General features: G+C 38.8%; 1 protein-coding gene across 18 annotated transcripts in view; it reads right to left on the bottom strand.

Moving 5' to 3' along the window:
* The window catches only part of TENM3 (teneurin transmembrane protein 3), a 437,496-nt gene that overhangs the window by 164,043 nt on the left and 255,910 nt on the right, over window positions 1–17,543 (bottom strand). For 10 of the 18 annotated variants that reach the window (XM_080379140.1, XM_080379147.1, XM_080379148.1 and 7 more), the window contains one exon: window positions 10,331–10,540. The exons of the other annotated variants lie outside the window; for them this stretch is intronic. In XM_080379140.1, the coding sequence (XP_080235266.1) occupies window positions 10,331–10,540 (210 nt within the window). The remainder of the gene's footprint in view (window positions 1–10,330; window positions 10,541–17,543) is intronic. 18 annotated transcript variants of the gene reach the window in all.

The raw sequence follows: 17,543 nt of genomic DNA, 5'->3' as shown, positions 1-17,543 counted from the left end.
TTACTGCTGATTACTGTAAAACATGGTACATATCACCGCAAAGATGAGTTGGACTGATGGTAGAATTTACCGCTACTGAATTCCTTTTAATTTGCAAGTATCCCCTACTTACAGTATTTCTAAATTGAGGTATTTTTTTTTTAAATGCTAACAAAGTATCCCATTACATACACAGAGCTGTTCTTTGACATTTTAACTGGCTGCTGCTAACTGTTGTGGGATTCATCTTCAAGTGAAGAATAGCAATAAAGAGGCGAATTAATTCATTTCTCTGTAACCATAGCAGGGATACTAGTGTAAACATACAGAATTCCCATGGAGAGAATAATTTTAGTCCTTTGTAATAAATGATCAGCAGCTTAGCAGACAAGATACATCCTTACTTCCCCCCCCCCCCCCCCCCTCCTGGCTCAGAGAACATATCTCGTACCTATGAATTCTAACGATTAAAATAATTCTACCCATTACTTTGCCACATTCCAGTATGCATATTCAAGTACGTAATGCAATAAACTATGCCTGAATGGTCTGTTTACCCCACAGCAAGTTACTAGGAAAACTCTTTTCCCTTAAAGGACTTGTCTCATTGAATCGCGCAGGCTGGCAAAAAGCCAAGGAAAGCTGGTGCTTAAGCAACCAAGACTGAGCAGTGCCTGTGTGCATTGCAATCTCAGCCAACCGCAGTAAATGTTATTGGAGTTTTTGTGCTGTAAAATTGCTGCTTTCATGCCCACTGCATCTGACAATAGGAATCCTTGGCCTTGCATGAGAGAGGAAGGCTGATGTGCCTTCCAGTCAGATCTCTGCATCTTCAAAAGTAGGGTTACTACTCCTGTGTACTCCTAATGGGTTAGTGACAAATAAATTCATGTCAATGCTACGTCAGACACAGAAAGATACTAAATGGAGAAGCCTTTTGTGTATAAGGTAGAAGAGCTCTGCTTTATTGATTTATTTAATTATTAAATTATGCTTTAAGCACACTCTTAAGCTTTTGAAATACCTAGTAATATTTAGAAAGAAAAAGGATGTTAAATTAAAGGTGCCCAATGTTTAGCCTTTTACTTTTCAAAGCAACTTTGAGATAGGCTCTGTTTTCACAATCATCCAGTGCACACCTATTTATTTTTTGCTTACTGATTCAAGCACAAAATCCTCGGTATTTCTCCTAGGAAAGAATGCAACAAGCATCTGCCAGCAGAATTTGAGCCCCGTTTACTTCCAGTAACATATTTAAAGCACTAAAACATTGTTCTCTAACTTAACAGGTAGCCAGAACAGAGTTCAAGTGGAAGCCAAAAGGCAATGAGGAGACAAACCACATATTTTGTTGCTGACTAATGCTCTATTTTTTTGCTACAGGGACTTTTTCAACACTATAGAATAAAATGTGTGTTGCAATTGCATTACAATGACTTAACTCCTGCATTAACGCCCACTGGCAACTTCCATTTAATCCAACAGCAACCTGGCTTTCCTCAGAACTACAGAATCAGGCCCTAGCAATCATCAGCATTCAGCAGAACTAAGGAATAAATGAAGCATTTTATGTATCTGCAGAGCTTTTTTTCTTCAACAGTGACTAAAGACTCAGTCCCAGCTGGAGGAGGAAACTTCATGAGCAAGAGGGCAGGACAGTTCATGTTATCCTTAATAATTTTATACATTTTGCACCAAGCTGGTAGATATTTGGTGCTCTTCAAAGCACTAGGTCCTCACAATAAGCAGGACTACATAACTGATCTGAGTTTAGCTAAAATAAAAAATGAAATTACTAACTAAGCTTCCAGAGCTGGAAAAAAACCCATGATTTGTTTGTTTGCTTGTTTTTGAAAAACCACCCCTAATGAGAACAGCCTAAAGACTAAGAAACAAGAAGATTAAAAAAAATAAAGATTTTCAAAAGCTCACAGCCTTCAACTCACTGTATGTTTCCGGAAGAAGTTTTGTATTCTAAAAGCTATCAAGATTTGGTGAGCATTGGAGCTGATAGGAAAGGATGGTGAAACTCTTTAAGTTCAGGCTGTTGCCACTGAGCGGTGAACAAATAAATGGGAGCATGTGTAAGATCTTGAGTCTTCTCTTCCTAAGTAGGGCTTTAAAAAAAAAAATTGTATCGTGATACAAAGTTAAAAATATTACACCTTTCTCTGAAATAAAATAATGAAAGATCATAAGTAATGGAGTTTAACGTGATGATGTGAGACATGTGCAGCTGATCCTGACCTCATACGAGTTATTTGCTGCGCGCAAGCACACTTTGTACCCCCAGAAGTCTGCCTAAGCAGTAGCTGGGTACAGTCCTCAGTTTTGTAACTTTATAATGAAAATTAACTCTCTCTGTGACTGTTTCCTTCTCCTTTTACCTTTTGTATTACAAATTAACTTCTACCATAAATCTGTTAAAGCCTACTTTTCCCCACAAGAACAGTACATCTCGTTTCTGATCATGACTTCAGGATTCTTCCATTAACAAACTGTGACAGAATTTAAATTCAATCTCCTTATCTTCCAATTGGGAATGTCTGTTCTGTAATCAAGCTAGTAAAAGGAAACATTGTGCATGCAAGCACTAGCAAGCACATAAGGGATGCATTTTTCACTCTCATGTTCATCTATACTGCCAGGTACATGTTTGTTCAGTTTAAGCAATCTGATATTTGGATGCAGCTTTCTTCCTTCGATAAAACTGTGTTCTGCTTTTGTATTTCACCGTATTTCAGAATCAGTTTATCTTCACAGATTTTCTTAACTTGCATGATTTTTTTGTAATATGCTTTTTGATGGGGATAGAAGGAGGGGACGAAATGTGTCTGCATCAGATGATATCTGCAGCACGATACACAGTTGGCAGGTTGTCCAATCTGGCATGCATTCAAATAGAAGATGGATAATTTGTCACCCTGAATCCTTTGATTTGTGAAGAGGCCGAAATCATCTTTGTAAAGATATTTTGCAGTTAATGATACAGGAGGCATGGAGGAGACTGTTCTTTGAAGGCTACAAAGGCCACAATCTGAGGAGAAATAATTGGTCTTGGCTCTTCTATTAAGTAACAGAGATCAAAAACTACAAAAATCTTTAAGAGAAAAACATGACTTACAACAATCAGATATGAGAACTAATTGCTCACCACTTTACAAAATTTGATTTTGGAGGGGTGAGGGTAAGATTGGGGAACTGTAATTTGCTCTTGGCAAACAGACTGAATGCTTAATTAAACTGAACAAATGTACATTTTTGTACATTAAGGGAACAATGTTGACAGAAGTTTGGCTTAAAAACGCAAGAAAGAGGATAAAAAGATGTATTCATGAAATTGAAATCAAATATCAAAAAAGGATCAAAAATAAATCGGCTATCATTCAAGACACATTTTTTAAGTTTTTAAAGCAACCGTATTTGCCCCAAGCATGCGGAACAGATAAATCTGTTGATCTGTACCCAAAGGATACTGGCCTTCCTGCATTGCCTGATTTTTGACCGTAAGAGATTAAGTGCTTCTGTAGCTACCAAGGAAGCCTGCAAGCACTGCTATACAGTGGCTGAAATACAAGTCTCCGGCCTCAGAAATACATGTATTTTTATAGCAAGAACTTATTCCATATTTATAGAAAGCTTGTCAGATATCTCTATCCAGCATCACAGGCATTCTGACTTTATGGGTATCAAGCATGTTTGCTTCAGAAATATTTACAAGAACATGCACATGCCCAGAAGACATTGGTAGTTTTCATTGAGAACAGGCAACCTTATTTTGTAATTTTGCAAGATATAGAATGGTCCAGCAAGTGGGAAAAGAAAGTGTCTGCTTCGCAAAGGATTTATTATGGAAGGTGTGGACAATTTCAGTCCAGCCTGGGCAACAGGACAAACTGGGGCTTTTTTGGTTACATTTAAACAAGACAATGCATTGCAACATGCACGCAGCTAATGGAACACACTTACAGAAACTTAGTACCACAATCTCTGTTACAAACTACGAACTTACATACACCTGATTTGAAACGCACACAGATATTACTAGAAAAAGTTACCTCAGTCCACCTTCTCCTAAGCAAATGTAGGTTTGTTCTCAGCAGTATGACTGATATTTTTATTTATTTTAACTTCATGTTACAAAGTGACAGAGGTTCTGTCACTTCCCTTGGGATAGACCTAGGTATCTTTAATGCAGCTCACCGTTACAGAGTTTTCCCTGCTGATGTGTCTAATCTTTCCTTATTTTCATCCTACAGCTTTTAATTATATCTCTACATGGTATAAAACATGCTTCATTCCATCTTGGGTTACTGGTTTCCCTTTGTCAGCACTTAATTAGTACTTAGGCTATGTACAGAGTCAAAAGTTTTATTCGCTTACCTATTCCCATATATTAACACCTCTAACCTTTTAATTGTTTTCATCCAAATATATCTGAAGAGTAGAATAAATAGTAATAATTCTAGAAGTAATAAGAGAATTTGACAGGAACTTTGAAAGACCAAGAGGCCCAAATTCAAAACTCATACTCCATTGATGCTATGTCTGTGATTCCCTCTTTGCTGATATTATGTATACTCAGCTCAAACCGTACTTGTTAGTCAGACCATGTTGCAGATTTATGCCTAATTAAAGTTCTCTATCACCATTTCTCCTCAGATTTTTCTTGAATATTCTGCATCTCAGACCAGCTTACATTTTTCAGTTCTGATTTCACTTTATTAGTTTCTGGCCATATAATTAATGAGCCTTCCTTGTCCTTTTCTATTAATATTTTGTCCCCAGTTGGCACTCAGAACTCTCACTATTTAGTATCATTAGGAAGTGTTTTTAGTGCCTTTTTTACTTCTTCATCCATATAACTAATGATGATGTTAAATAAAACCAAGATTATAGCATAACTCCATGATGTTCTTCAATACAACTCCTCCTAGTTTGATCTATTATTCTTAATTTATTATCACAGACTATTTCTAACAAAGCAAGTCCGAATTCATTTTTCAAGCAACACGTTTTAGGATCAGTGTCTGACTTGAAGACAAATTGTACGTACTGATAAAACAATCAAAAAACTTAATTCATCAATTATGAGATGAGATAAAAATACCTCATTAGATGATGTGCAAGACAACAATGAAAATAAGGTGTGTGGACACCCACAGAGCTTCCAGGGAATTCAGATGTTTGCCAGTTCTCAGAACGATTGACAGAAAAAGAAGTTTACACTTCACCAAAAAAAAGCCAAAACAGCTTTTAAGCATTCAGTTTCTGGCCATCATGTTTGTGTTTCCTTCTCCCCTAGCACTTCTTCCCCCCCTCCTTTTGTTCCCCAATAATCAGAACTAAACTGCTCTTGAATACATGGCAGGTGACAGCCTTGCTGCTACGTTCTAGGTCAGTAGCACACGCAGCTTCCCTTGTGGAATAACTGTGGCAAAGCAAAGACGGAATAAGGGCTGGGAAGTGTTTTGTAAGCGCTAAAGCAGGACAGCCAGAAGGTTACGTGAGGTACTTCCAAGATGTTGGTTAGGACTAATTTAATTTGCCCTGGGTCTTTTCAACATTCACAGGTTATTTCCAGCCTTATCGCAAGCCAGCACGGTATGAAGGGGGAAATCATGCTGTCCTCTTACCCTCACAGAGGCAAAAGCAAGAGGTGCAAAGGAAGACAAGATGCCTTAAGGTCACTTGCCTCTTCCACTAACTTTTAACACAAATGCCTGCGTGTACTTCCATTTACACTTCAGTTTCATTTGATTCTGGCAGGAAGGAAAAAGCAGAAGTGAGGAGAAGAAGAAATAGCAGATTGCTTAGTTATGGTGGTTATACATTAATTGAGACAGTTAAGCAGAAAAATAAAATATGATAGCTGGAGGGAAAATCTGAAACATTAAAAGCCCCAAATTTACAAATTCAACAAAATTCACACCTATGCTATGTACATGTGTTGCGTCTGGCCATTAACCACTGCCAGGCTTGAGCATTTGGCCTGTATTCTTTTAGGTGCTTGTACAAAAGCAGGTAGTTTTGACTTTGGCTTCTTGACATTGTGGTATGATAAAATAGTAATAATTTCTGTAGGACTGATACTTTTTTATAACCTCTCCCATAAAATTCTAATGAGTCATCATGAACTAAAGTCCTCAAAATATGTTTATAGGAGAATCATGTCACAGAACATTTGGTGTCTGCAGAGTGAGATGTCCTACAATAAGACCTCTGAATATGAAGAGTTCTCGTATGTTATCATTCAACCAGCCTTATTATTTTTTCTCTTTCACAAATTGAAATTCAGAGTTGTGCTCTAGATATCCAAATTTTTTCTCCTTGCAGGAAACCTTAGCCATTTTGAACTGAAAAGCCCATCAATCTGCAACTCCCATGTGGCTGGAGCAGATCTTGTTTATTGTGCGTCACCTGGCAGACCCTTGATCAAGGAAAACTGAAAAACATTTTATATTATACTGAAATCTTTTTCAGATCTTCCCATCAGATGAACTATCATCACAAATTGTTATTAAGAAACATAAGAATCTTGTACAACTTGAATGTTCAAATACACTGTACAAATGCTGCTGTGAAACCCATCTTTCTCTGCTTTGCAACTGAAGTTTTTGCCATATTATTTCCAATTTAGGGGGTAAAATTCCTCAAATCTGAATTTCTAATTCAGACTCTTAACCTCTATTGCCAGTAGTAAGCATTAATATTTAACTGTATCTTTTCTTCAGTCTGTTTAATCTAAGAATTTAACATTGTATTTCTCATTATAATACATGTCTGTATTGAAAGATAAGCTACCACTAATTTCAATAAATTCCCTTCCGAATTCTGAGAAATCTATAGGTTGTTGTGGAAAAAGATTAAGCAGCTTATCAAGATGCTTAAATAAATTTACATGACTTCTATTGTTTATAAGGAGACTTTATTACATAAACAAACCCTCTCCATGTCAGTCACATTCAAGAATCCTCTTCTTCTAGATTCAGTTCTACCTCCCTCACACTTGAACAATTGTTCCTCTTTCCTGCAGACATTCAGATGCTCCTATTTCTTATAAACCAGTTGGCTTTTATGTCTAAAACCAATAAAACTAGCAAATTGTTCTGAGATCAGTAGACAAATAGGCTAACTGCTGGAACAGAGTCAGTATACTGAGCTGCACCACGGAGAAGAGGAAGAACAAGTAGAACAAATTGGAGTGCTGTGTAAAGGAACACTGTTATGAGGGATGGTCCTAAAATTTATCTTCTGAACTTTATAACCTATTAACACACTGCTTTTAGAGAAATGAAATGACTCCTAGTAAGTTGTCCACAACAGTCCTCATTTGATACAAATTTTTAAAGCTACTAGCAATACCTCCATGAAAACCTTTTCTTCTCATGTGGTAAGCATTTGATAACTGATTTTAGTAATTTTCATTTCTCTTTTAGCTAATTCCTCAAATGAAAGCTAATTCCCATTGGTTAACAAAACAAACTAATCAAACCCAAAGACTTAGATTAATATGATTCTAAACACATAATCAGATCCTTTAAATTTGGAGGGAGCTGATCAAATAAACTACATTGATCAAATGAACTCAGACTAAAGGAAAACAAACAGATGTTTGCATAGACTAAAGAGAGGGTAATTTAACATGCTATTCACATAAAGTCAATGTAACTGAAAACAGTTCAATTATATAATTGTTTTTGGTCAGTACCTTTTTTTATCTTAAATGCTTCAGAAGTGATCCTTCACCCCCTGCCAATATAAACATTGGACAAAACCACCCAGAATATGGCACTGGAGGTATTTTGTATCCGTTAACATTAGATAGCAAGGAAAGCTTAATTCATTCAGATGTAAAAGACAACTATGGAAACTCTCCCGCCCCCCACTTTCCTTCTGTGGAAGTGCTACACATGCCGTATTACTTACCATTTTACCTAAAGATAACACAATACTCAAAATAAGGCTGTACCAAAGGCCACAATTAAATGATATTTACTTTCTAGGGTAAATTTGGGGAGATTCATATACTGGTAAAAAGTTATACAACAATGCAAGCCACTGAGCAGAAGAAAGCTGTAGCTAACTTAGAAAGTATTAGCTTAATTATTAAATCCTGCCTGTTTTACAAAGAACATTATTTTTTCCCCATCAACAGGCCAACAGTATCAGATGTTTCTCAGTATGAGAAACCAACCATAAGCAAATAAATTAGATATTCCAAATAATATTCATACACATGCTGGAAGAAAGCATCCTTTCTTCAAGTAATACAAACCCTGATCCTGCAGCTGACTGCAGGAATGAAAACCTGCTACCAGAACACCTATGGTCTTCTCCTTACCCAGCAGAAAAGCAAACAAACCTTACTTAAATTATGGCAATCACAAATACAGTACCAGTGGTTAGCAAGTTGAAGCACTTCTAAAAACAAGTCCCATCTTGTGGAGAGAGTGAAACATCATTAGCTGCATTACATGACTGTCAGCAAGACTAATGATTAAGAGTGTATATATAGATCATTGATTTAGACAGTGGGAAGCAGAAACTGCAAGCACTTCTACTGCACGTATACACTGAAGGGGCCAATCTCAGACACCTGCAGACAGAGGTGACAGGGGGACACAGCAGGAGAGGGGAGGGGACAATGAACATGTACTTACAGAGTATGCTGGGTTTTCCTTCTGCTTGGCAAGTCTTACCAAGAACAGCTCTCTCAACATACACCATGGTGTTAACTCCTGCCTTGCTTGTTATCAACGCCCCCCCCCCCCCCCCATTTTGTCCTGCTAAAAGGCCAACACTTGACTTGCCATGGGACCTGCTGAAATTATTTTGGCTAGTCTGTGGTGAAAGGGGTTAAGGAACAGTTCTCGATACTGGCAAACTCAGACTGGCAAGCAACTGTTCAAAATGTCAGAAGCAGCAACATGCTAAAACCTAGAGGAATGATGAACACATGCTAGCTTCCTAGGAGGCTAGAAGGTATAAGGAGTTCATCCCAACCATTCAAAAATTTTAACAGCTTTCTCTCACTTTTGCATTTTTTGTTCGTAGAGGAAGATACAGTAATCTAAATGTATTGACTTATTGAACTACACCAGGCTACCATTTAGATAATGCAGATGTTTTCTAACAGATTTCATAATCCTAAAGGAAAGAAGCCAACTTGATAACATACTCTGATTATGACAATGTATTACTAATTTTTTTGAGTTCTTCACAGATTAAATATGGAGCAAGCTGAACATGCAAAAATAAAGTTATCATTGTCAGTTTTAAAGATCTTAATCCAAGCCCCTAACATGGCAACCCCCCCCCCCCCCAAAAGCTGTCAAATTCACACACGCAACTGCTTTTAGCAGATTGGCCTTTTAGACACAAGACCAAAGCTGCACTCAAAGCTAGGAAGAGAAGCTCAAGCTAGTGTTTTCACTCTGCAAAATAATTCTGTTGAACCAACTGATATGCAGGAAAATACTTCCCCAAACCCCCTCTAGTGGTTCATCTGTAGGAGAGTTCTTTACAATCAAAAGGCAAAACCGGTTATTAGAAAATGAAGAGGTTTGCTCCAAGCTTTGTTGATCTACTGGGGAAGGGCTGCAAATTAACGTTATTCTTCCAGTCTGCCTACTGCAAGAAAATCTGTTCAAGCATACAACAAAAATGGAACACCGTGGCTACTGTTTTTCGTGTAAATAATAATAATAAAAAAAGTTAAAATGTGGTTTCTTAGGGCATGATGTCTAAGTGGGCATTGGTGTTTCAAATACATGTCACTCCTGTTGGTTACTCATACTGATTGGGAGTATGAGAAACATGGGAACATATATCTCAGGAGCCATTGTTGCCTCCTCTCACCACACAGCTCTCTTCCTCTAGATCTCCTTCTCCAATCTAGACTGCCCTATCCAGTAACATAGAAATCTCATTCTCCTGACCCAGCAAAATTAAAGGAACAGATGGAACCTGCTGAACTTGATGAGGCAGATAACTTTCACATTATTCTGAAGCTAAACATCACGACAGTTTAATCAACTTCAGCCTATCCTTTAAAAAGCAGAACTAAAGGCTAGTCATTTGCTACAAATTACATAATAAATCATCAATGGCTATTGTTTCATATAAGTATGGCATATTAAAATAACTTCAATGAGCTTCTATATACTAGAAGTTAGTTTCTACTCTTGCATATCCTACAGTAAAGTAGAAACATAATTTGCTACATTTAAAGGAAAACCAGTTTAAAATACAAAGTAATGTTGATATCTTTAATTTTTATTAGTCGACTTTGTAAAAGGATGGAAAATAAAAGGGTATTCAAACTATAGACAAAGTGTCCTCTTCTTACCATGACCTGGGACAGACACTGAAATAGTACCGGTCTGTACTAGATATGAGCTGGCAGTATAGTCCTCATCTGTATCAGAGTCCTGAACTGGCTGGCTGGCGTTATTACTTAATAACCACCTCTGGTTGTCATGGAGATTGGGTGATGGAGGAGGGGAGTGTAAATGTTCAGTAACTGATGGACTAGATGAGGAGGATGGCATGGGAGGACCTATGAAAAAAAATAAAAAATAATTTAAAATATGGGTCAAGATATCACATGAACAACAAATCATTTTTTGCATCACTGAAAGGCGAATAGTCTATTTCAAACAATAAAAAGAGATGGACAAAGAAGATATGACAATTATCTGTAATAAACTGGTTTAGAAAACCTAACGCAATGCCACAACTTGTTATTTCAACGGATAGTGTCTATCAACTACCTAGAATTCCAATGTCTCTGCAACACAGAATGACAGAGGAACAGGTGCCAAAATTAACAAAGTATTTTTTGTACAACCATTCAGAAAACACATGATTTTCTATTATTCAAGCCTTTCCGCAGTATAGAAGTACTGAAATATATGGCCAAATACAGGGCTGCTTCTTTCAGTGGGATACTCCAGTCCAAAATCTAGTTATGGAAAAAAAAAATACAGACCAACAAAGAAAAAGGAACAGCTTTCCAAGCTCACACATACAGGGAAACTCAGCCCTGAATTTCTACCATGAGTTACTATGACAGGAATTTCAGTTTTTACCAGCATTTCTCAGACACATACACTATTTAAAGTCTATTAAAATGTTTCACCTGTAAAACTTGAGTCTATTTGCACAAGTTGTTTTAAAACATGCATATGCAATGACTACATCCCATTTCTACATCTTGAAAGTATCGTAAAGGCATCACGGAGGAAGACAGATTTAAACAAAGCTTTAGGATATCATAACAATGCATTTAGTCCTCCAATGGAACGACGATTAAACGTGGTAAACAGCAGAGAAAGCGTCACCTAATTTACCCTGTGAATACATTCGTTCTTTATGGTATTTAGTCAGCACCGATCTCACCCCGTGAGGGTAAGACTGCTGGACTACTTCTGAATATAGTATTATGTTGCCTACAGGTAGGGAATTGTACCAGAAAATAAAGTAGCTTTACTACATACTTTATGTTAAAAGAATTAGATTAACCTGCACGGATACCATTCATAACTATGAATCTATATTTATATTAAAGGAAGAGAGTGGGGTTTTTCCATCATGTAATGACTTGTTTTTATGGTACTCAATAGTATAGTTATGCTGGAGAGGTGCAGCACCCTTCAGCATTATATTTAAGATTAACACAACAAATCATATTGGCACAAAAAGCTTGAACTACCTTCCCTTGATCTCCCTTGTACACTGCCAGAATCACCTTAATTTTTGATTTTTTTTCTGTCATATTCAGTTTAGCCATTTATCCCACCACATTGTATCTTAAAAGATCTCGAGAACATGTTGCTAAACCCTAACCAGTCGTTTTCCCTGGAAAGAAACTTGTGACAGCCTCACAACAAACCATTTGCTTAATTCTTCCATGTCATTTACCTCTTCTTGTATTGAACAGCACAATATGTATCATTACCAATTTAAGATTCAGGTTTGGTTCTGGAAGCAAAGCGAGCACTTGCTATTACTCAAGTAACTCCTGTGTGAAACTGACGGTTTACAGCCATGGAAATAACAAGGACGGGGGAACAACGTTTTACAGGGCTCTACTTGGGAATCTGGAAGTAAAGATTGGGCATGTTTTAAAGTTCAAGATAAAGTGACACCAGATTTTCTTGCTACACCTTGATTTTTTACATTGCTTATTTCAGTAATCTGGATTTGTAGTTATTTCCTGATGGAGTATTTAATGCACTATTTATGATATATTCAAACTGATGTAGATAGCTATTACATTTAATTTTTTTGAATAACTGCAATAACAGTTAACCGTTTTTCAAACACAAATTAGCTCATTAACACTCGTTAACTTTCGAACACAACAGAGCCTTGGTTACATAAACTGTAATCATACAAAATATCCAGTTGCCTGAGAATGTGTCATGTTGAAGGTGCCTTAATTATTTTGTGAGTTACCTCATTTATCCAAATTTATTAATTGACTCAGTGCTACTGGCTAGTTCACACTGCACTGGACTGATGAGTTGCCATCCAGAACGAGCATCACTTTAGGTGCTCGGGCTTACTGGGTTTCTCAGTTCAGAAAACACTGTGTGTCAGGTGTGGGGTGGAAGCAGGGGACTACTAGCAAAGCTCCCACTGCTACACTCAGTGGGTATAGATCTCTGCCACTGCAGAAATCGGGTGATAAGGGCTTTAACACCACCAGCAAGTTACACAATTTTGGTGATTTGATTTTTATAAACCAGTGTAACACTGGCAAGCAGGTCTTAGAACTACAGAATCATTTAGGTTGGAAAAGATATTTAAGATCAAGTCCAACCACTAACCTAACACTACCATGTCCACCACTAAACCATGTCCCTAACCACCACATCTACACACCTTTTAAATACCTCCAGGGACGGTGACTCCACCACTTCCCCGGGCAGCCTGTTCCAATGCTAGACAACCCTTTCGGTGAAGAATTTCCTCCCTAATAGCCAAGCTAAACCTCCCCTGCACAGCCTGAGGCCATTGCCTCTTGTCCTATCGCTTCTCACTTGGGAGAAGAGACCAGCACCCACCTCGCTACAACCTCCTTGCTGCAGGGAGTGATGAGGTCTCCCCTGAGCCCCTTCTCTCCAGGCTCAACAACCCCAATTCCCTCAGACGCTCCTCATACCACTTGTCCTCTAGACCCCTCACCAGCTTCGGTGTCCGTCTTTGGACTTGCTCCAGCACCTCAATGTCCTTCTGGTAGGGAGGGGCCCAAAACCAAACACAGGATTGAGCATGGGGCCTCGCCAGTACCGAGTCCAGGGGGACGATCACTTTCCTAGTCCTGCTGGCCACATCAGTATTTCTGACACCAGCCAGGATGCTGTTGGCCGCCTTGGCCACCCGGGCACACAGCTGGCGCATGCCCAGCCGGCTGCTGACCAGCCCCCCAGGCCCTTTCCCCCAGGCCCTTCCCAGCCGCTCTCCCCCAGCCTGTAGCGCTGCGGGGGGCTGGTGTCACCCACGGGCAGGACCCGGCACTGACCCGTGTTCAACCTCATACAAGTGGCCTCGGCCCATCAGTCCAGCCTGTCCAGACCCCTCTGCAGAGCTTTTATATCCTCAAGAGATCAACACTCCCCCCCAGCTTGGTGTTGGCTGCGACCTTACTGAGGGTGCACTCCATCCCCTCATCCAGATCATCGATAAAGATCTTAAACAGGAGTGGGCCCAATACGGAGCCCTGGGGACACCACTTGTGACCGGCCACCAGCTGCATCTAACTCCAGTTACTACCAGTCACTGGGCCCGGCCGTCCAGCCAGCTTTTTACCCAGCGTAGAGTTCACCCGTCCAAGCCCTGAGCAGCCAGTTTCTCCAGGAGAACGCTGTGGGAAACAGTGTCAAAGGCTTTCCTGGAGCCTCGGTAGGCAACATCCGCAGCCTTTTGCTCATCCACTAAGTGGGTCACTTTGTTATGGAATGAGATCAGGTTGGTCAAACCTTTCATAAATGCCTGCTGATTGCGCCTGATCATGTAGTTGCACTGTACACGCCATGTGATGTCCCTCCATAAACTTCCCCACCAGCATGAAGATCAGGCTGACAGGTCTGTAGTTCCCCAGATCCTCTTTGTAGATGTGCGTCACATTTGCCAACCTCCAGCCAACCAGGACCTTCCCAGCTGGCCAGGACTGCTGACAAATGGTTCAAAATGGCTGGGTGAGCACTTCCACCAGCTCCCTCAGTACCCTTGGATGGATCCCAATCAAGCTCCATAGACCTGTGCATGTGTAAGTGGTGTAGCAGGTCGCTCACCACTTTCCCTTGGATTATGGGGGCTTCGTTCTGCTCCCTGTCCCTGTCTTCCAGTTCAGGGGGCTGGGTGCTCAGAGAACAACTGGTCTTACTGCTAAAGGCTGAGGTGAAGAAGGCATTAAGTACCTCAGCCTTTGTCACTGTTTCCCCCTGCATCCAATAAAGGATGGAAACTCTCCTTAACCCTCCTTTTGGTGCTTTCTTGTCACTAAATTACACAGTCTGCAGAGAAAAGGGAGCTGGTTATAATATGAGCCATTTCATTGTAAGAACCCTAGGCCAACCAGCAGTATTTCTGTACAAATTCATTCAGCACTGGCAGATTTCTGCACTGAGCTCCTCTTTGATTCCAAGTGAAAAGGTAGATAGATCGCTATATTGCCATTTATAGAATAAGCTACATGTTAAGAAAAAAAGAAAACCAAACACCACACTAGAAAGAAGAAGTGTAAATGATGTACATATTCCTCTCCAATTCTTTTTTACATGGAATGAAAGGCATTTTAAAATATGTGGTAATATCTCTTATTGAAGTCTTAAACACATTTATAAATCACAAAAATCATTAAATATGACAAAAGCCAATTATATTGATTATAACACTTTTTCCACACAGCTTGGAGGCACAAAACGATGCAAAGAATACTTCATTCTAAGGAAAACCACAGAAATACAAATATTGATTTTCCGCCCTCCCTGTTCTGCTTCTTTTCATATACAGGCTAGCAGAAATTTCTGTTCTGCTTTGACTTTCTTGCCCATACTTTAAAAAAAGGAAATTTTCATGTTTTAACTATGTGACTTTGACATAAGATGGCAAGCTATTTTTAATGAGAAAGTATACTGGGCTTAAGAGTACTGAAATCTCATCTTTTAGGTTAGTTGTAAGTATAAACACACTTTAATCCGTTGGCATGTTTATAACCAAAAATACATGACTTTCAATTATCTTTCTGTATTTATGAAAAAAAAAAAATATCTCACACAAACCAAAAAAGATTTGCAGCAAATATAGGCAAACTACAGCAGGAACAGACTTAATAGAGCAGTATGTGAAGATGTGAATAAATTTGCTAAGGAAATAATACAAGTCCCCAAAGAAAGTAAAACCCAAAGAACTGCTTGTAAGAGGAACACTGACAAAGAAATACACCTGAGCTAATAATGGATACATTAAATACATATGTACAAGATAATTATGTAAAAAAATAATTTTGTACTGTTCTACACAAAGATTGACTCTACCTAAACTAAAAAATAAAAGTTAGAAGCAGAGCTGATGTCACATATGGAAAAGCTGAAAGGGACAAGTATGGTAAGTACAACCCATAAAAAGATAGCAAAGAAACAAAGGGAAAGACTGCCATCAGTGGACTGGTAGTAATGGGAGGCACAGGAATGCATGGGATTTTCTATCTTCAGTATCTTAAGGCTTAAGTAAGTCTAAGGCTGAGCCTCTGGCAGTTGCTGCTGTCTAACACCATGGGTATGAGCACAGGGAAGGGAGGGGAGCTACCGCAGAGTGTGGGAAGGGCTGGGGGTAGTGCAGGGCAGAGCTGTGCCTTCAACCCCAAAGCCTCAGGGACACTTCCACCTAGCCACAGCCCGCAGCTTAGAGTCATGTACAGGTTGTCTACACCCATTCCCTTTAAAAAAATAATAATTAAAAAAAAAATTAAAAAAGGCTATTAGCAGCACTTAAGCTTATTTATATTGTATTATGAAGAACGAATCCAACAACTGCTCAGCTTTCATCTTTTATCTGTCTTCACATGCTGAAGAAGCACTTTGCTTCAACACCAACGGGTGCGTAAATGAATTACACACTGCATCTTCACTACATGCACTTTAGAGAAAATAGTATTGGGCACTTTTGGAACACGGCATTTAGGAGAAAAGTAGGATGGAAGAGAAGCAATAGTAATGATCTCCTGCTGTTGCAAGGTGGGCAGGCTGGAATAGATGACCCAGAAAGCCTCTGCAGAGCCTTAAAATACATGTACTTATCAAAACTTCCCAACAGATCCAAACTCTTTAAACAGCAACATTTTGATGGCCATATGATATCAACAAAAAAGGAAAAACCTTGTTTACTTTCTTTCGTAACTGTAAATCTACAGATTCTTAAGATCATGCTTTACTTCAAGAGAGTCTTTGCTGCTTCAAGAATTTCTTTAACACACAACTTATGTTCACATATCTAGATTAATTTTCAAAACCTGGCATTATCAATTCACTTTGCATAAGATGTATTGAAAGTTACGTACTTTGCAAAAGTAATTTCACTATAAAAATTTGAAGGGCCATTATTTTCATCTCAATCAGAATGCATAAATCCTATACCTAACTCTTACACAGAACTTCTGATGGCTGCTTAAGGCAATACAAGAGCAGACAGCTCTGTTTAGGCTGCTTAGCTATGGCAGAACAGTGCAGTTTTCCTTTCACAGTCTTGGCAGCCCTTGTCACTGAGACTGAAGGAAAAAAAATCCTCTATCTGCATCTCAAAGACAGAAGAGGAGAGTCTTATTTTGAAGTAAAAAGTACTTACTGACTTCAATGTCAGTAAGAAAATGCTATTAAATTACAAATTGCAAGGTAGATATCTCCTTCCTTTACTTAAATTAATGGGATTTTTGCTGGTGACTTCATGGAAATGAAGATTTCATGTTATTTTAAATGGCACTATTATGTCATATAAACCCAAAACCACACCACATACTGTAGAAAAATACATTATACATATAATGACTCACTAACAGTAGCTACATATACCCATTTTGTACCTTCTTTGTTCCACACAACAGGAAAAGACAGGTTGCTGGTTGTTGGGTTTTTTTTATTATTATTATTTTTTTTTTAATAAAAATGGGATCCTTTAAAACTGGGATCAGACAGGCAGTGGTTTGTGAAGGTCAGAAATAGCATGTCTTCTGGCTAAATTAATTAGAAACCAAAACACTTTCAAACAGGCTGAGGACACTTACAGCCCTTCTGAATCAAGCTGAGATGGCTCTTTGCAATCTGTTCTAGGACTTCCCAGCGTGCTGAAAGCTGTAACACACTCTTGTTAAATAGGGCACCTACACCCTCCTAACAAGCTTACTGATCACATCCCAAAGTTTCAAATACCAATGTAGCACATGTAGATTGAATCACAAAAACCTTCTAAAACCCCCCAAACTCCAGACCAGGTATGTACAACCCTAAGCAACCGGATTTTGGACCTCTTCTTCTCTGTGTATAACACAGTAAGTTAGC

Source organism: Falco punctatus, assembly GCF_963210335.1.
Source record: "Falco punctatus genome assembly, chromosome: 1".
NCBI classification, from domain to species: Eukaryota; Metazoa; Chordata; class Aves; order Falconiformes; family Falconidae; genus Falco; species Falco punctatus.
This window is presented reverse-complemented; position numbering and strand designations above follow the sequence as displayed.